A 20,054-nucleotide genomic window follows, 5' to 3' on the forward strand; every position below is an offset into this window, starting at 1 on the left:
AGATGAGCCTGTGCATCTCAACCTAGTTTCTTTTGGGACAGAACACCATAGTTGTAATTCCCAAGCCTGTAGTAATCAAGGCAAAGAGTGCTGACTGTGGAGGCTGAATTGACTTTCAGTTATCAGCTTCAAGGTTGAAGTGTAATGCTGTATCTTCTCTGCTATGTTACAGAGGCATTGTTGCTGTATTCTCAAGGACAAATTCCTTGATTATCTATATACCCTTTAGATCCTGGAGCACTCTTTGGGGAGTGCCAAGAGCACTGTAAATAAAATAGTGTGGGTAGAAGATTCTGCAGAATTCTCCAGAGTGACATTACACACTATCTAAATGATTCACACAGCTAAGTGCCTGCAAGTGACAACACATAGTCTGTGTGACTGTATTCCCAGTTCATGGTTTGTGTTCCATATACCAGGTGAGGGTCTTCAGAAATTATGCTGCTCAATAGTCCTTTTATTTGTAATGATACTTTCATAGTGAGATAGGCGTGCTGGTTGCACAGCAACTTTTGGAGAGGCTTGGGAATTGGGGTGAGGTGGCCATCATCCACTACTGGGAAAAGCAGGAGAAAAATGAAAACCACACAGACCTCCAGCTCCAAGAGTTTCTTCGGAGAGAACGACAGAAAAATATCTGACACGTTCACATGAGAGAATTTACATTCTCTTATCATAGGCAGATCAATAGTCAGGTGTTCTCTAGGTAGAGTGCTAACCTGAGCTTCACTAGGGTCACACCTTTTCCTTCTTAGTAGGTAGATGCCTTTCTCAAAGGATATATCACCGACACTTGGTCTGGTGAGATCATGCCTACTGCTGTACATCAGTTTACAAATGGTTCTGCACTGGACTCAACCCTTCCAGCAGTCATGGTGGCAGTCCCTCCCTGGGAAATGTCTAGCTTTCTTCTCTGACAAATTGATTTTTACTAGCACTGAGTGGCTGGTGTCTTCCTGGCATCATATGGCAACCAGAACTCCCCTAGTGGATGGCGGCATCTAATTAATTTTCTAGAGTCTTCCACATCTACTATCCCTAATGGAGAAAAACCCACTCATCTTTCTGCCATGACTTGTTCATAGTACTAATCTTAAATATTTCCTGAAAAATTTCTCAGTGTCACCCAAGGACCAGAATCAGAGCATCAGTCTGATTCTGTTTCTGAGCTGCCTGATTTACAAATTGAAGCAGCCAGAGCCTAAGAAAGGGAAGGTTATAAGACATATTTGAGGTACTGACAATTTAAGAGAGGAATTGGCAAGGGCAGGCGTACTGCTAGGTTGGGTTCAAAAACAGGTTTCACATTTGCACTCTGCACCCTCTGACCGGGCTTAAGCACACTGGGTGCTGGCATGGTACAGCTGTCACACATGGTAGTGCCGTTATGACCCATCAGCTGTACACATGAGAGCAAAGCATGATCCCTGGGCCAGAGCCTTCAATGCGTTGTTTTTGTCAAAATCTCATGAACTACAGCCAGCTATTCCAACAGTCTCTCCTATCTTCCACCTCCCTCCTAGCAGAGAATCAGGAGCCATTTCACCTCTTCACTGGATGGGTCCTCCTGCCTATGCTGACTTTTCTCAGGATAATTTCAAATAGTAAATCATGAAAGTGACAGGGCTCTACTAGGGTAATGGTCCATCCGTGAGCAGTATCTGGTCTTGCTTGAGTACTTGTGCTGGAACTGTGAGAATACAGGTATGCTTCAGTTCCTGACAGCTGAAGCTAGAAAATAAAAGATGGATTTTTGGCTCGGGGAAGATTTCTAGGCTTCTGCATCATGACTGCAGCCATGTGACAATGAGTATCTCCACACCTCCTTTGAGCACTTGTGGGGCAGCCCTATAGGTTGGCCTGTTCATTGGCTCCTCAGGATCTGTGTTTATGGGCTTGGAGAACCCAGACAAGTCATAAGGACACTGACCAGAATCCTTCTGGCCTCAGCCTTGGCAGTAGGTGTAGGCAATCAACCTGACACCCTGCTTTTGAGGAAAAGTACATGCGTTTTGTAATAGGGACGAGAGTGAAATAGCAAGAAGTTGTTGTGCTTCTGGTTGGCAAAAATATGCCACAGATTGACTGTTGGGAAAGCTTTTGGAGTATTTAGTTTGTTTGGGTTTGCTGGTTTTTTGGAGAGGAGGGAGGAAAGCTCTTGTGAAGCAGTCTTTGAGAGACTGATGTTGAATGTCTGTTAGTGAGGAAAGGGGCAACAGCACATAGTCTGGGCTCATGGCCCAGAACTACAGGGTAAGGAGCCCTAATAGTCCTCATTTTTATTTACTGTGTTTCCATAGATTCACATTGGTACTGCTAGAGCACTCTTTATTTATTGCTTGCTTTGAACGGCCAAGCCGGAACATGACTTGTGTTTATGCACTTTGTCTTTTGTAATTAATCTGCCTGAAGCCATAGCTGAAAGAGACCTTTGGGTGCATTTAATCTGAACGGATTTTGAAAGATTCCAGATGGTCCCAATAAACAGCAGTGGCCTGTCTCTCAGAGCTCTGTGACAAGCCTACGTCAAGATTGAACTGGCCTCAGTAGGAAAGGTTGGCCTCTATGTAAATGTTTTTCTTTTATTTATTTATTTATTTATTTAAAATCTTCTTGAAGGACAGCTAGTCCCTGAAGCACTAGCAAGACTGAGCTGGCTTTTAAGGACATACTTTGCCAGTATCTTCTGGGATTAGGAGTGCAGTTTACTTTCACTGGGCAACAGGGGAAAAAAATAAATATGCTTGCAAACTATAAACTTTGTTGTTGTCAGCATGTTTGTGTTCCTGGGATTCACTGTCCTTTGGTCATGGTTTGTTTTATCTAGTGCTATATATACATCTGTGCCTTTTCCCCAGAGGTACAAAGTCTTCCACCCATAGTGGCCCAATCTGGTAAACTCTCCCTAAGCAGAGGGAAATTTCAATTCATGTTTGGAGGTAGAATACAGAGTTGACAAGGGGTTGTGTTGCTGGGAGGGATGAGAGGCTTATTGTGATTGGGAGCATGTGGATGGCACTCTTTCAGCAGGTCTTGTGAGAACCTTGCGTGACCCTGCCTGTTGGGCATGGCTGGATGGAGAGCAGAAATACCAGCAGGAGGCACTTTCACCAAGATGGTCCTTCCTAGTAATTTAATAGAAACCTGACAAAGGGAAAAAAAATGGCATTGAGATGTCTCCCTGCCTCTGTTTTTAGTATCTATCGTTACGCAGAGCAAAGATGTTTATCTTTAGGAATATCACCGCTTGGTAGCTGCAAAGTAGATTGAAAGATTGATCTGTTAAGTTCTTACTGTTTCACAAATAACAAGAAATGAAGCAGTTTATGTGACAGTATTAAGGGATATATAATGAATGTGGATGTGTAAGAAATATCAGAATATGGTATCTAGTGGTTTTCTGTAGCTGTTGGCTGTAAGTCTTAAAATGGGAAATGGTGAAGTTAGGCACAGTTTAGTAATATTTACTATAATTGTATCTTTATCTATTAGGAAATCTAGAATTTACCCAATACCAATTTGTAGGCTTGTATTTTAATGTAGTGGTCTCCGAATAATTTTGATCATGTGCCCCTATCACAGAGCATGCTCCTCTGGTATACATATATATATTTATAAATTCTATACATGTACTAATTTATTATATAATTATAAAACATACACAAAAATAGAAATTAAAAAGGGTGATATAAAGATGAAATAAATACTATTTTTAATATATTTATTTTAGTTATTTATGATACCAAAAAATGTTCTTCCTGCACCCAGCGGTATTGTCTTGCACAACCACTGGAGTGTGTACACCCCACTTCAGAGACCACTGTTTTAATCTGTACTAAGACACTACCTACAGGTTTATAAAAGCACGTTTAACACTTGCTCCTGTAAGTATTCACAAAGAGATTTCCCTGGTGTTTATGGCTCCCAGGCTTTGACTGGAGGAGAAGTTGGGAAAGCATCAGAAAAGTTGGTTCTGTTGATGCCTTTATAACTTTGATATATTTATCTTTTATAAGTATAAATAATAATGCATTTATAATAAATATAATACAAATATCTTTATATATATTTATAACTTCAGTATTGACAAAATTCATGCTCCTACAGTGAAGATTTATAGCGCTGCTTGTCCCTATTGTCTGTTCCATTGCTGTAAACAAAAAAGAGCTAGGGACGTATCTTAGGTTAAAATGTAATAGTTTCATTGTATGAACTGCAATGAACTTGAGAATAAGTCATTTGATCTCAAATGATAATACATTGTAAAATGGTGGAAGAAAATGATATTTAATACAAGTCTGTGCTATTATGCATTTTTAAAAAATCAACCCTCTCTTCTGTTACAGGAATATGAGGCCTTAACCAAACAACCAGATTGTAATCCAGATGTCTGGGTGAACCTTGCCTGTACGTACTTCTTTCTGGGGATGTATACACAAGCTGAACAAGCAGCCTTGAAAGGTGAGATGGAAAGGACTATTTGTTAACTGGAACACTTAAAGTGATTTCCAGAGAAAGTATTCAATGGGGTTTTTTTTTTCATAGGAATAAAGGATACTTTTGAGCAAAGTTTTTTTTTTTTTGTTTTGGGTTGTTTTGTTTTAACAGGACAGTTATGATGCAGTTTGCTTCCTAATAAACCTTGGGCAGGTGGAGCAACTGGAATTGAAAGAAGCATCTGGAAAATCATTTCTCTTATTAATTTCTAAATACAAAAACCAGCATATGCTGACCAGCAGCAAAAAGTTATATTTCTTTTGACTGATTCCATGTCTCTGGGCCAGTGCAGATGAAGCTAATTAGGCTAGTGAAATTGTCAAAAAATAAGCATCTGAGAGACTTCAGCATTCTCCCTGATGTGGACAAGAATTCTGTTTACGTAATTTGAGTGACTTAGTAGGTGGTCTTGTTGCCTTATAAGTCAGATATTAGGTATCTGATTCTTCAAGGCATGGAGTTCACTGCAGTCACATTGTTACAGTTCTACTTTAATCTGAACATGCATGGGATCATTAAAAGAGGAGGAATGGAAATTAGATTCTAAGATAATTTTTACTGCCTAAAAATGTTTCTGCAGTTTAATTTTGTTACCCAACACTTTATATTGTTTCCCATAACCATACTGTCTCAGTGCTTTCTAAGTAGAATTAATAGTAGTGATGTTCTCAGTCAGCTTCTGACTCTTGCTTTTTTAGGATAAAATTCTTATTGAAGTATGTTTTTTCTCCTTTCTTTCTTTAGTCTTCTAGTCTTGGGTTGAAAATAGGGTACGGAGAAAATAAATGTGTACTTTCTGCTATTGTGGAGGAGTGCCTTCAAAAAGGACAGTTTTGTACTATTTTTAGAAATAATTAGATTCTTGTATCTTTTAAAATCCTCTAAAAGATCATGCTGAGCTTGAATCCCACAACAGGAAATGTTTTTTGCAACTGTAAAAAGTTTCATGCAGAACTTTATGATCTGTATTGTTCAGGAGGTGCGTAAATTTCCAATGTTCACAGAAAACAATTTAATCTTTACTGTACCACAAATTTGAGCTTTGGCGATTACAATCTAGGACTTGAACTGGAATCTAAAAATAGTTGGGCAATAGAGCCTGAGATGTCACTTTGACCTAAACCATGGAGGAAGCAAGCAGCTGCATCCTGTACCAGCTGGAGTCATTGTCATCAGCTTCACATAATGGGACTTACAGTAATCCATTCTAGAGATGACAGATACACAGCTGGGCGTTCATCTTTATTAACTGTGAGCTGGAAGTGAGGGAAGGTTAATTTTTTCCTGCCCCTTCAGATTAGTTTGTAGTAGCATGGTGAGTGGCAGGGTAGGGGTTGTGGTTAGTGATACTTTGGTGCTGGAGGAAAGGGCAGGAATATTAAGAAAGAAGTGTAAGATGTAGGGAGTATAGCTGAGGGAGGAACAGAGAATAACTGACTGCTCGCACTAGTAATATCAGTTCCTGATTTTATGTAATTGTTTAAGAAGGACAGCATGCCAGTTTTTATAGTGAGGTACTAAACCTTTGTTGTGAGTACTGTAATACCAATGATTTCTGGCTACTTAAGGTTGGTGGAGAGGTAGTCACAGCTGAAGATTTGTAACACTTGTCCTTTCTCCATTGCAGGCTTCCAAGTGCTGTATATTCCCCTTTCCACTCCCATCACTTCAGTCTTTCTTGCATTGAGATTGAACCAGTTTATTTTCGCTCAAGAGAGATCCTCTTTTAGGTTTTTTTAACATCTTAGGATTGCATCGGTGATGGCTGTTCACAATATGTTATTGACAGCTGAGGTCATAACATCTTGTGATCTCTTGCGTGGTTTTGCAGAGATCCCAGAGAAGCAAAATATTTCATTGGATATAGACACAATAGGTGAAGTCTCTAGAAGAACACCATTTATCCAGTAGTGCATTGAATACTGCTGAAAAAATGATAGATAGTGTTAGTGTTGGGCTGCTTACCATTGCTATTTTGGGATTATTTTGCCTGAATTCTTGCACACTGCTTGCTGTTTATTGCTGCAGTTATGCTGAGCCCCTGAAAGTAGCATAGTGCTAAAACAAATGAGGGAGAAATAATTTATTTTCAGCTATAATTCTAAATTTCTACAGTGATGGAATCTCTGTGTGAAAGTGAACATAAATGTCAGCTAGCTTTCTGGAAGAGATTTTCCACACAAACATGTAAATATCTAGAAATCAAATAGCAGTTCCTTCTTGCCATGTACTGTTGCCGTTGCTTAAAAAATTGTTAACTGTCTGAGGAAAAATATGCAGGATCCTTAAAAATTAGGAAATTGGCATTAAAAGCCATGAGGTAATTATTGCATTTCATACAAGATATATAGTCCACAATCTCTTGTGGAGCAAGGTTTTATGTTTATTTTATAATGGATGTGAAGTGTTCTTTTAGCTTGTCATTACTTAATTAAAAGTTCATGGTACATTCTCTCAGGAAAGAATAAATCTGTATATCAAAAGTCACATAAACCAGAATTACTACAAATATAACCTAAGAAGTAGAGCAAAAAGGCAATAAAGAAAAATTCTTCTTTGAAGGTTTTTCATTACAGTTACACTTTATCTCCTCTAGGCTTTCTTCCAAATTCCTTTCAGATATTTCTGGCTTCTCCTTTTTCCCTGCTGTCCCCTTACATTACAGTTACTAATGTTCCTGAATCTGAAGTGAAGGTAGAGTTACTTCAAGTCAGCTACTGTTGTTTCATAGTTGTCCCATAGTGGAGCTCCCCAGTGATGCTTTGTTTACTCCTTTTGAATCTGTGCTGTCATACATTGGCTGAACATATGTTTTCCATGTGGTATGCTAGCCCATCTAGTCTTAGGATAATGAAGCTGAAAGTCTTCATCTTGGTTTACTAAATAATAATAATTTACAATTTTTAAATTATAAAACCAAATAATCTCATATTGTATTTCCCAGTTCCTGTGCCTTGCAAAGGACAAGTACCAGAAACTCAGCCTGGCACACTTGAACGGTGATCCTAGCAACTGGTCCTTGTGTTTAGAAGCCTGTACAGTGCTCTCAGAAGCCGTTGGCTAGCACTGCATTAAGAAAAACACAAGAACTAACAGTGTTTCTTAAACCACATAATGTGCACATAAGTGGGGCTGCAGTTAAATCTGTTATGAAAAACAGTCTTTTTAGGATAAACAGAATTTTACAATTAAATTTAAACTTCATGCACAGACAGGGTTGTGTTGCTAAACCAGTCATTAAAGTTCTCTCCTCCTCTTTTTTTTTTTCTCCTCCCTTCTAATTTTTCTTGGGCAAAGCTTTGTAATTACTTTTACTTCTTCACAACTCTGCATGTGTCAGATCTGCATGTGGTTTCGCTGAGCAGAGATACTTCTCATTTCACAGCCTATACTGGAAGGAGCAATATTGTATAAAAGCAGAACAGAGATGGGTTAGTAAGAACAATGACATTTGCCAAACCGTTTTTGCTTATGCATATACTAATGTTTGCCAGGTATCAGATAGTTGTCACCAGTGAAAATGTGCAGTTACAAGTGGGCATGGAAAAGTTGCTGGGTTTTCTTTTTCTATAGACTGCATGTTCACCTACATGCAAAATTATCTGCTTTCTGCCTGGACTGTGTTTCTTGAGAACAGTAGTTAATTTTCATTGCATTTTAGCTGTAGTTTTGAACCAGCAGAGTTTGATATATGGAACTTTCAAAGTGAACAAGTGAAAATATTAATTTATACATACTTAAATTTAAAAACTACGAACCTTAATTTATTGTTTTGCTTTTTGAAGTATAGTGGAAGCTACAGAACAGGAATAATTGATAGGTTTTTGTTTTGATGATCTTTAACTTACTGTGCTTAGACATGACTGAAATGAAATGTATTGCAAATACCTGAGCATAGTTGAACTGGCTTTTAAGTATTTTGGGAATGGGAAAAATTCAATCAACGTCCTCTGTAAATTTCATTCAAAAAAAACTCTGAACAGTTGAGCTATTCAAGTGTGTGTGTGAACCTCCCTGTTGGACCATGTTTTTTCCAACCATTTTTCCCATACCCTTGCATTTCCCCTCCACCAATGAGACTGTGGTTCTGAGGCACAGAGGGCTTCATTCAGCTACTGTATTCAGGTGAGCAGGGCCTTGTTTCTCAGGCACAGGAGAATAAGGTTTCCTCTGGTCTTATTTTCTGTGCTGTCTGGCTGGAGCCTTCTCAGCACAGTTCCATTCCTACCAGCTCCTGCCTATGTATGTTTAAGATGTGTTCTACATCTGTTAATGTGTGAAGTGCTGCTATTGCATATGCATTATGTTTGCTAGATGGGATTTGTTAATGCTGGATGAGTGACCAGCATTGCCTTGCACTTTTACAAGAGGGCACAAATGCCAGATTGTCCATGACTGTATTTCCTTATCTTCTTAATGCCTGTGGCAGCAATATGGAACTCACCAAGAGTCTGAGCTCCCATTTCAAGTGAGCTTAACTTTTTGTTCAACAACTAGTGAAGATAAGTGTCTTCACTCTTATTGTAGCTGTTTATTATACTTTAACAAATGCTTCGCTAGGTGCCTGTTCAGTGTCAGCACATAAAAATAAACAGAACACTTTTAAGATCAATGTCAACTATGACTTCAGTGCCTGGAATATCAGCACTGATCATGCCAAAAATTCTAACGTAGGAATGTCAGTGTGTTTCCTAGCTGGAAAGAGATCCATGCTATCTAGCTACCTCAGTGACGTCTTCAGCATCTGGAAGCAGGGTCCAGTTTGTTGCCATGCAGAATTGTCATGTTTGTTATGATTCCTAGATTGCTTAGTACTGATTTAAAAAAAAAAAAAACACAAAACCAAAAAAAACCCCACCCAACCAAACAAAAAAAACAACAAAAACCCAGTCATCTTCTTGGAAAAGTAGGACAGGAGAAGAAGATTGTGCTTCCTTGTGGCATTAACAGATCAGTGACAATGAAATTTGGTAGAGCAGAGAGTAATAAAAGAGCAAGCCTGATATCCCTTTAAAAATCATTGTCTCTGCAGCAGTTGTATTACTTCCTGCTCCAGTGATTGACAACAGCTTTATCCAATATTTGTAACGAAATTATTTCTGGAAACTAATCTGACCTTCCGACCTTGTTCATCTGTTTCCTTGTCTTCCTGCATTTGGCACTGGGAGAAAAGAAACTGCTGATATTAAATGTTTCCATGGTTCTGCTTACTATATCAACAGGACTATATTTTGTTGTTGTTGTTTTGCCCCTCCCCTTCTCTGGCTGGCATTAAGTAGAAGTGTCCTATTTTAAAGAATATCAAAAGGATAGTATCGTATAATACCATATGAAGCAGGACATTTTTTTTCCTCCCTCTATATATCCATGCACACCATCAGAACTCGGGTTTCTTCTTTTGTCTGTTTTTAGGTGTAAAATAATGTGGACTGACCCTCCAGCTTTTGCCAAGAAGTAAATAATAATTTTGATGTCAGATCAGATGCCAGGTTTGCAAGGGCAGCACTGCAGTCATTGGTTGATGAGTGAAACAAGAATTCCTCGGTTTAGATTCTTGAGGGGAGTATTGCCTGCAAGTCACAATTTTCACAGTGAAATTCATGCTAAAACCCACTCAAAAAAAGAAACAAAACCTACTCAAAATGGAACATTGGTGTCTTTACCCATAGTGCTGTGATTATAAAATATGTTATTTTCAATGTAAATCCCACAATCTGTCCTGCTTGTATTTTTGGAGTCTTTGATGACCAAATGTTTTGAATTGTGAAGGGTGGCTGTGGTTGGGTGAAGTTTCGCACAAAAGCACATGTGGGGTCCATGTGGAACCCTTCTAAACTTTGATATTAAAACCTATCAATTCACGCTGGGCTACGTGTGGAGTTGTCAGCAATGACAATGATAGTGTGGTAACATTTTGAACATACATTTAAATTAAGGTACTCAAACTCAATGATGAAGTCATTTTTAGAATGTACTATCGTGTCAGTTATACTACTGCTGCTTATACAATATTGATTGCAGAACAGAAAAACTTTCTGCTCTTTATTAATTAGGCTAATGAGAATTCCCACATATATCCTAGATTGAAGACCGTTTAGCTTCTTAACAACTTGATGCTCTGTTAGTAATACCTCGCAAGATGTTGTGGTTTTATGAGAACTCTCTCGTACCACCTTTGCCTTTTGGGACTTCTCTGTTCTAGCAATTCTTTAGAAATACAGTTCACTGTCCTCTTTTTCTAGGAACATGGCTAAACGACATAGGCACAGCAATTATTTCTCCCTCCCAAGCTATCAGAAGTAGGTGGACAGCCTTACGCTGCCAGCCTGATGAGAATGGCCTAGGTTTTGGCATTGTTCACTGTGGTACAAAGCTTTCTTACTATGTGGAGAAAGAGTAAGAGATCTGGAAATAGCTCCCTAAATTGCTTTAAAAAAATAAAAATCTAACTTATTATTAGAAAATTCAGTCTTGGAGGGGGGAGGGGAGAGGTTTTGGTGGTTTGAGCCCTCTTTCATGGTTTAGGATGTCAGAAGAATTATAGCCTTGTGTTACAGGCCATTGCTTTGCTTACTCTGCACTTTTTTGTGGTCTCATAAACACAGAAAGTAATTCTGCTTTTTGTAAAGATTCCATGTACATCCTTTCTGTGGAACATAGGTTGTCAGCTGGTTGGTCTGAGCAAGAATGAAAGTGCTCATTAACTGAGTAGGCTAAAGAAAATACAGGAAACAAGGGAAGGCTTTTTGGAAGACTGCTTGCAAAAGAAATTAATAGCTCTGTTGGACGAGGACCTTTGTCGCTCTTGGTGAAGCACAAGGCTCTCTCTAGTGACTTAAAGCTCTACAGTTAATAATTTGTGTCATATGGAGTGAGTTAAAAGGAATTCCTAATCCTGCTAGAGCAAGAAATTTCATGAACTTTAGTGGCTCTAGAAGGGAGGTGTCTCCCTTAAATCTCTCATCATATCTTAGTTTGAATCTTATCTGCTCTGACTGCAGGATTCTTTCATGTGCCTTTTGTTCCTACGGACAGAAGAAATATTAGAACTAAGTGTAACATAATGTGCATACACAACAAAATGGTAGCAGTAATGGGTTTTGCAATGCACTGCAAGTTGACAAGATTCTAAGAATTATGAATCACAACTTTAAATATGACTTATCATAGAAGGAGCCTTGATTACGAGTTTGTCTGTTGCTGCTTTTTATTTTGTAAGATACTATGCTCTGCTGTGTGTCACTTGTGCAAAAACAGAGAACTATCCAGAAGGACCTGCAGGCAAATGATGGTGCAATTCATAAAAGTTTTAAGGCTCATGGAAAGCAGAGGCCAATGAAAAGTTATTTTCAACAGGGATTTCAAAAGAAATGGGCAGGGAATGAAGATAGGAAGCAGGAAAGCCTTTCAACCACTCTAAAATTGGTAGAACCTGCCCCAGGGCATGACCTGCAAAGAACTGTACTTGGACTAGTTAATGAAAGAATATGGGTGCATGTATGTCTATTGGGAAAAGGAGTTAAAAATAAAAAGAGACACCCTGAGTTGTCCTCTGCAGTGATACTTACTGATTTTTTTTCTTACAGCACCTAAGAGTCGTCTCCAGAACCGTTTACTCTTTCACCTGGCACATAAGGTATGATGTCTTTTCTTCACTCATGCTTTGTTTGTTTTTGTTTCAATTGGGTAATGTGTAATTCATGCTGGCAACCTGGCAGAGTAATTAAATCTCCTGTGATGGCAGGAGAACAAACGTTTTCCACAACCACCCTACTGTATTCAAATGTGGAGGAGAAAGTAAGTGTGAAAACATGATCTCAGAATAGATGCCCTCAGCATGTATCTAAGGAAAGTCTTACCAACTCACTTCACATAAGTCGTACAACAGGAACCTGATGGTATTTTTGATTATGAGGAACCTAGGACTTGAATAGAAACAGAAATTTATAAGCCACTATTTTTATTTTTCTTTGAAGTGTACCAAATTTTCCTAACTTGCAGCTGTCTTATACTTAGCAATTTGAGCAAAATAGTATATATGCTATTACTGATCCTCCTAAGTCATTCAGTATCCAAGAAGTAATATTGTTTATAGCGTGAAATATACTTCAACAAAAATTAAATGCTTATTTCACTTACCACACATAACTCTATTGCCTTAAATTTGGTTTTGTACCATCCTGTTTTATACTTAACAAGTACTGTGCTGCTGAAGGGACTGAGGTTTGTGTGAAAGAAAGTATAAATCCTGAATGTTAGCTTTGATGTCAGATTCTCTTTATTTAACTGTTAAGTTTAAGAGAGAAATCTTAAAACGTTTTTGTAGTGACACTGACGCTTACAGATGTCTGTGATAAAGAGGAGTTGAATAATTTCTAGTTCGTTAGTTTTTGGAAATAATGAGGTTTATGAAACTATGAAGCCCACTGCTGTTCTGTTAAGCAACTTCTCTTGCCTTTGTATTGGAGTATCATTTTGTGACTGGCTCAGAGGAAGGAAAAAGGATTTGACAAAAGCTGAGCAGATAAATCAAAAATATGTAACATAGAATTTGTGTGTAAGAGAAATTTGTAATTACTGTTGAATCAGCAAAATCAGTAAAGGGAAGCACTGGAATAAGTGATTTGAGTAGACTGATTAGGTGAATAGCCTCAATTTTACTATTGTAATACAAATATAATGGATATGTTTAACTCTGTTCCTTATTTTTATCCTTGTGTGTGTTATGTGCTGTATAGCAAAGCTTTTAAAAATAAACCATTCAGTTAAAAAAACTGGAATTTTAAGGGGTTGATGAAAGAGAATTTGTTAGTGCTGTAAAGAAGTCTTCTGAAAATTACTGCTGTTTTGTTGGCAAGTCTTACGTTTTTCTGCTATCCATGAGAAATAAGATTTGGATCTACAAACAGCAAAATTTCTGCTGGCTTGAACAATAACAGTCAAATCTTGTTTTGCAAAATTCTGTTTCTGAAATAATTCATCTCTTCCCCTCTTATCCATCAAGGCATATGACATATAATTATGTACTAAATCACACCTTAAAGGAAAATGCGTACTTAGTTTTAGCCTCACATTTATCTAGTTTCAACTGGTCTGTCTCTTTAATGTTTGGCTTTCTCCACTGGTCAAATTAACTTTAAAGTAACAGAGTTTTTCCAATATGAATCACCTGCTGTTTGCCAGCAAGGACAAAACTAATCCAACTAATTAACTTAATTTTTTTTTCTTTTTTTCTTACTGAATTCTTCTGAGAATGTGTCACACTCTTCTTCAGTTCAGTGATGAGAAGAAACTGATGAGCTCTCACCAGAATCTGCAAGACATTACAGAAGATCAGCTTAGTTTGGCATCTATCCACTACATGCGGTCCCATTACCAAGAAGCTATTGATATCTACAAACGCATTCTTCTCGATAATCGGTGGGCATCTCTACTCTAAACCTTATTGCAGTGTCTCTGATACTGTTGGTGTTTGAATTCCATTTAGCTGCTTGGTTTCTGAAAGTAGGAATTTCCCCCAATTACTGTGTCCCTTTCCTACCACAAAATGTGCACAATTTGCAGCCCCCTCAATTTTGTTCATTGCCAATCATTATTGAAAAATGCATGTTTAAAAAGAAGTCCTCTCTCTGTTGCTTTCTTTTAGTGATATTTTCATGTAGTTCATTCTGAGATCTTTATTTTTTTATTTTGTTACTTATTTCTTCTGAAATGATGTTACATATGGTTATGTACCTGCTTTGTCTTTTCCCCCCTCTGATGGCCAGTCTGATGACCCTTGCTTGTGATTACTGACTTCTCCTTCACCTCTTAGCCTTTCCAAGAAGTGTTCAGTTCTTAGGTTTTAGGTAGAGAGTTCCTTACATTCCATTAAGTCCAAAATTCTTTCCATTTCTATTTATCCTGCTATGATACTTGTTGATGTTTTTTTCTATCATATTCTGCAAGTTCTTAGTACTGAAGTGGCTGGAAGTATTGTTTAATAAAAGAGAAACTGGTGTCCCAGAATATGTAGCTATCTTTTGGCAGTATCTCCTCCTGAATGCTTCAGAGAAGTCCGTCATAATGTATCTAAGTATGTCATGTAATGCCTGGGGAAGAGATTTTAACTTCCAAGTCCTCTGTAGAAGCAATCACTCAAAGCTAAATGAGTAACCTTCATAACAATTATCCTTTTATTTATTGTTACCACAAATACCCTTATTTCTGTGTCTAGTTCTGGCTTGATAGCTTGTAATGGCAAGGATTTTTTGAAATAATTGTACTTTGTATAAGATAATAAGATAATAAGATCCATTAAAATATTTTCAAAGTTTTATGTACATATTAAATGTCTTTGCACATATTACATAGAAAATCCTGAATGCTCGTGTTCTGTGCATTTCCTTAGTGTGAAGTTGCCACCATTTCCCAGATTTGCAAACCAACAGTTTTTTAGGTAATTATTTAAAGCTGCAGTAGCTGCCATTGAAAAAAATAATGTAGATCTGGATCTGTGCAATCTTACCTAACAAACTAGAGCTCTAAACATACCTAATAAGCATTTCTCAGAAACTCCAGTTTTGATGTGCTTGTAAAAGATGTATAGACATGTGAAAGCTTTGTCACTGATTTTAATGTTCTGTAGTATAACTATCTGGTGGGATTTAAATGTTCTCTTTAATCCTCTTTCCTGCAGGGAATACCTGGCTCTGAATGTATATGTGGCCCTATGCTATTACAAACTGGATTACTATGATGTATCACAGGAAGTACTAGCTGTTTATCTTCAGCAAGTTCCTGACAGCACCATTGCTCTTAACCTTAAGGCTTGTAACCATTTCCGACTTTACAATGGGAAGGCTGCAGAGGTATCTATTGGACAGCCCTTCAGTTCACCTATATTTTAAAGATTTCATATAGGTTTCTTTTCCTTGTTATCTGTCTTAATCAGTAATGTTGATAATGGCCTTTATCTTGTCATTGTGTCCTTCTCTTAGGAATGTCACCTATTTCAGTTTCCCTGGTATTAAGCCATCTGTCCACATGTGTGCAAAGTGGTCTTACAGTTTTCCCAGTCCCCTTTTGACCTTGTGTCTATATGTATTATCCAATTGCTAAAATCATCACGTGGAAGTGGGAAGGCAAAAATCTGCCAGTGATCCAGCACTGCTGGAGATGTCTTTCTATCAGCTTTGGGGTTCATGTGAAGCTCTATTCATTTATGCTTATGTACTTTTTTTGTTTTCATGTTAAAATTTTGGAATATATATAATTCCAGGCAGAGCTCAAGAACTTGACAGACAGTGCCTCATCATCTTTTGAGTTTGGCAAGGAGCTCATTAAGCACAATCTGGTGAGTAATGTATTTCTCAGACTTGATATGAACTGCACTCATTTGTAGACCTTTTCTTGATGATTCATAAAATGTAATATTTTGGGAACTGCAGACCCAGTTGAATCTCTGCTGCCATATAAGTCCCATTCCAGAAATCCTACCTGTATAATCAATGTGCTGTCAAGGGTATTTTTTTTCTTGGAATTTTTCCCTGTCAGTTTGAGACTGTGTCAAGAAAATAATAATGCTGTTGCTTTTGCCCCCGAAGACATATTAAAATAATTTATGTCCTGTAAGAATACCTTTTCAAGATACTTTGTGGAGCTTAGTCAGTAAGGACATTGTAGAAACAAGTCAGAATACATGGCCCTGAACTCTTATTTAGTATGACAAAGATGCGAGTGGAATTAAGATAACTCCTGAAAATGGTCTTCATCAAAAAGGACTTAACAAGGAGTTCATAGGGAAGAAGATGCTGATAAAAGCCAAAATACTTGTGTGTTCTGCAGTAAAAGATTCACTAATCACCTGCAGTCACTAATTTTCCCTGCAGTAGTGTTATTACTTTGCTGAACAACCAGTAACAGTAGATTGCTCTTATTTAATGATGGGCAGTTGCTTGCTTTGTCATTTTTTCAAGAGCAGTCACAAGAAGCTAACACTTTTTTCCCCACGAGTTAAAACTGCTTTCAAACTGGACTTTTGTAATTCTTTATTTTGCATGCTGGTCTTTTTGCCAACATTGAATAAGTTTGTTAGATTTTGTTGGAGGAACTGTTATGTGAAACCAAAGTATGAAGAATTGACTGCACCTGATCATTTGAGGATCTTGTGGCATTCTAAATAAATGTAGAGTTGTTAGCCTAATTTTTCCATATGAATATATTATAAGCAAATTGTAATTCTGTATGTGTTCCCCTCACTCTTGTCTCAGACCATATTATTCTTTAAAATCTTTGATATATAATGTATCGCTGCTTTGAGCTGCTAAAAGCTGAAATAAGTTAATCTTTACTGATAGATTAAATACTTTATATTCTTCAGAATAAAGATTTCCACGTGTCGTGATTCTATAGTTATATTAAAGCAGAGATTATGCTAATGCCAGTACCACTGACCTTTTTCTACTGTTAATATAGGAATTTAAGGATTAATTTCCTTGAATTAAGAGATCATAGACAAGATTTTGATACAGTTATCAATATGCTGCTTTTCTCTGCAGGTGGTGTTCCGAGGAGGAGAAGGGGCTTTGCAGGTTCTGCCTCCTCTGGTTGATGTTATTCCTGAGGCAAGACTGAATCTTGTCATTTACTATCTCCGGCAAGGTAAATACACCTTCCTCTGGCTTTTTCATAACTTCAGGGATGATAATTCATTCATCTGATCTCAACTGACTATTCCATGAAATGTTTTGGGATTTTTAATATTTGCAGTAAAATGTAATTTATTTCATTTTCTGTTCCTCTGGAAAATAGTGATGTAAGAGTTTCCATGGCTTGCAGAGAAAGGCTTTAATTGTATGCAGTCAAATAAATCTGCTTCAGCAGAGTATTGGAGGTTCCTTGGGTTGCAGGAGATGGCTTTAGGGATGGTGGTATTTATATGTTTGTAGTGAGAGGACCTCTCCTCTGCTGGAATATGTGAGAATGGTAGGCGTATGTCCTATGAAGGCAAGGACCGCTATTTCTGTAAATATGGCACAAAGAGTATATAAGCCAAAGTGAGTGTGAACAAGGAAATCTTAAAGGCGCAGGAGCAGGCCATACACCACGAGCTGGAGGGGAAGACCACTGGCCTGGCTGAACAGAGAGCTTTGGCTGGAACTCAGGAAATAAAGGGGAGTTTATGGCCTTTGAAAGAAGGGGCAGGCAACTCAGGAGGACTACAAGGATGTCATGAGGTTATGCAAGGAGAAAACTAGAAGGGCCAAAGCCCAAGTAGAACTTAATCTGGCTACTGAATATAAAAGACAATAAAAATGTTTCTATAAATACATTAGCAACAAAAGGAGGGCTAAGAAGAATCTCCATCCTTTATTGGATGCCAGGGAGAACCATAGTGATAAAGGATGAGGAAAAGGCTGAGGTACTTAATGCCTTCTTTGCCTCTGTCTTTAATATTAAAAGCAGTTGTTCTCTGGGTACCCAGTCCCCTGAGTTGTAAGATGGGGGCAGAAAGAAGCCCCCACAATCCAAGGGGAAACGGTTAGCGACCTGCTACACCACTTAGACACACAATTGTATATTATTAAAAGTACATTATCACCTGCCTTATATTGTATAAATTTGTAGAGTTCTAGGTAAATAACAGAATTACATTATTAATGAGAAGGGACCTCAGGAGATCTCTAGCACAACATTTTATTCAAGGCAGGTCCAATTAGATCAGGTTGCTTAGAGCCTTGTCCAGACACGCTTCTAGTCAGAACTTCCTCTCTTCCACCTTGTGTCCACTGCCTTTCATCTCACCCTATGGATTCTTTGTACTCTCCCATTAGTTAGTTGTAGGCAGTGATGAGATCTCCCTTGAGCCTTCTCCTCTGAAAACGAAGCAAATGCAGTTCTCTCAATCTCTACTCAGCCCCCTACCTGCCTTGGGAGCCCTCAGGTGGGCTCATTGCAGTATTTCAATGTCTGTCTTGATCAGGGGATCCCCAAACCAGACACAGTACTCCAGGTGCAATCTCACAAGCATCATATAGAGAAGAATCCCTTTCCTTGCCCTAAGGGCTACATTCTTGCTCATATGATCCAGTGTGCAGTTGGCCTCCTTTGCTGCAAAGGTGCACTGTCTGTCAGGACCCCCAGGTAGCCTCTTAGCCAGTCAGCTCCCCACCTGTCTTGTTGCTTAGGCTACTGTCATTTTTTTGCGGGTGGTGAGCTGAGCTAGCAAAAATAACAAAAAAGCCTATTTCTATTTTAAAAAAAAAAAAGTTATGACTTTTGGCTAGTGTAGTACCTTGTGCTGGGTTACTACATGACTGCTCAAGGGAATGGACAGGAAAGCAGAGGGGTTGGATGGGAGCCTGGCAGCTCCAATATGTATTGTCTTAAGTCACCCTGGAGTATTGTCCCCACAGTGCATGGGTGGGATGTACTAGCAAAAAAAAGTTTTGTTTGATAAGGCTTATTCCTATGGGTAGGTGGTGTAATGCTGTGTTAACAAAATTTTGCCAGTAAAAAGGGCATCTTCAGTAGCTTGGGTTACTAAGCAGACTATAGTGCCAACATCTTTTTTGATTTAGATAAAGTTTAGGATCTTTTCAATTTACTTATTTCTTGGGTGGAAATGAAGTTATTTCTTGAATTCAAACTTTACATTTAAACTTTTACACTAGTAATGTTTCTTCCTTGTTAAAATTATGATCAGGTAAGAGCTGTTGAACAGATTTTGAAATATTGATAAGGAAAAGATGAAGTTTCCCTTCAGAGTCATGTTACCCTATCCTCCTTGAGGGGTAAATAAATATGAGAAGACAAAAGACAGGAAGATGATGGATTTATTATCTTGACCTTGTACTGTTGAGAAGGCAGCCACTGGATTATGAACAAGGGGGCCAAGTCATCTCTACTAGGAAAATTGTAGTAATAAAGAACCTATTACTCACTCCGTGTTTGTTATTTGAGTTCTAGAAAGCCATCACCATTGTGATATAAATTTCCAATGATTTATAGTTACCTTTCTCCTCCTGTCTAAATGCTTTATTTCTTAGTCTGCAACTATTGGGGAATGTGGTAGAGGATAAGTGATTTGTTCTAATACAGTGTGCTATGGGTTGTCATATATTCTAACATCTGATATTTCAGATGATGTGCAGGAGGCTTATAACCTGATTAAGGACCTGGAACCTACAGCTCCACAGGTAATTGGAAACTCATGTCATGGTACATAAAGACAGAGTTTATAAGTTGGTATGAAATCTGCCACATACAAAACTAGTATCCTGAGGATACAGTTTGCCCATTCCCACTTTTAAAACTCTTGTGTTTTCTTTTTATCAACAATAGACTTAATGTGCATGTATAAAGTATTATATATGAGCATATATGAGTACTTAGCATGTTTATTGCTGTACCACCTGGGGTCAATAAGAATACAGCTCTGTTGTGTGCAGACTTGATTCTAGTGAGCTGACCATTAGTGCATAGGTAAAAGCCCTCTTCCAGCTACAGCTACTTGTCACTTCTGTCCTGGTGCTGGTTGCCATCCCTCAGATCTACTAGCTCATATGCTCATGTGG

At 38.1% G+C, this 20,054-nt stretch overlaps 1 protein-coding gene across 4 annotated transcripts in view; it reads left to right on the forward strand.

Moving 5' to 3' along the window:
• Positions 1 to 20,054, forward strand: part of IFT56 (intraflagellar transport 56) — a 48,057-nt gene that overhangs the window by 2,689 nt on the left and 25,314 nt on the right. For all 4 annotated transcript variants that reach the window (XR_008575400.1, XM_054812694.1, XM_054812695.1 and 1 more), the window contains exons 4-10: positions 4,347 to 4,461; positions 12,084 to 12,133; positions 13,772 to 13,917; positions 15,176 to 15,347; positions 15,758 to 15,832; positions 17,037 to 17,139; positions 19,621 to 19,676. Coding sequence is in view for 3 of the 4 variants with exons in the window: in XM_054812694.1 (XP_054668669.1) it covers positions 4,347 to 4,461; positions 12,084 to 12,133; positions 13,772 to 13,917; positions 15,176 to 15,347; positions 15,758 to 15,832; positions 17,037 to 17,139; positions 19,621 to 19,676 (717 nt within the window). In the remaining variant the exon portion in view is untranslated. The remainder of the gene's footprint in view (positions 1 to 4,346; positions 4,462 to 12,083; positions 12,134 to 13,771; positions 13,918 to 15,175; positions 15,348 to 15,757; positions 15,833 to 17,036; positions 17,140 to 19,620; positions 19,677 to 20,054) is intronic.

The sequence above is a fragment of the Grus americana genome, chromosome 1 (assembly GCF_028858705.1).
Source record: "Grus americana isolate bGruAme1 chromosome 1, bGruAme1.mat, whole genome shotgun sequence".
Taxonomy (NCBI): Eukaryota; Metazoa; Chordata; class Aves; order Gruiformes; family Gruidae; genus Grus; species Grus americana.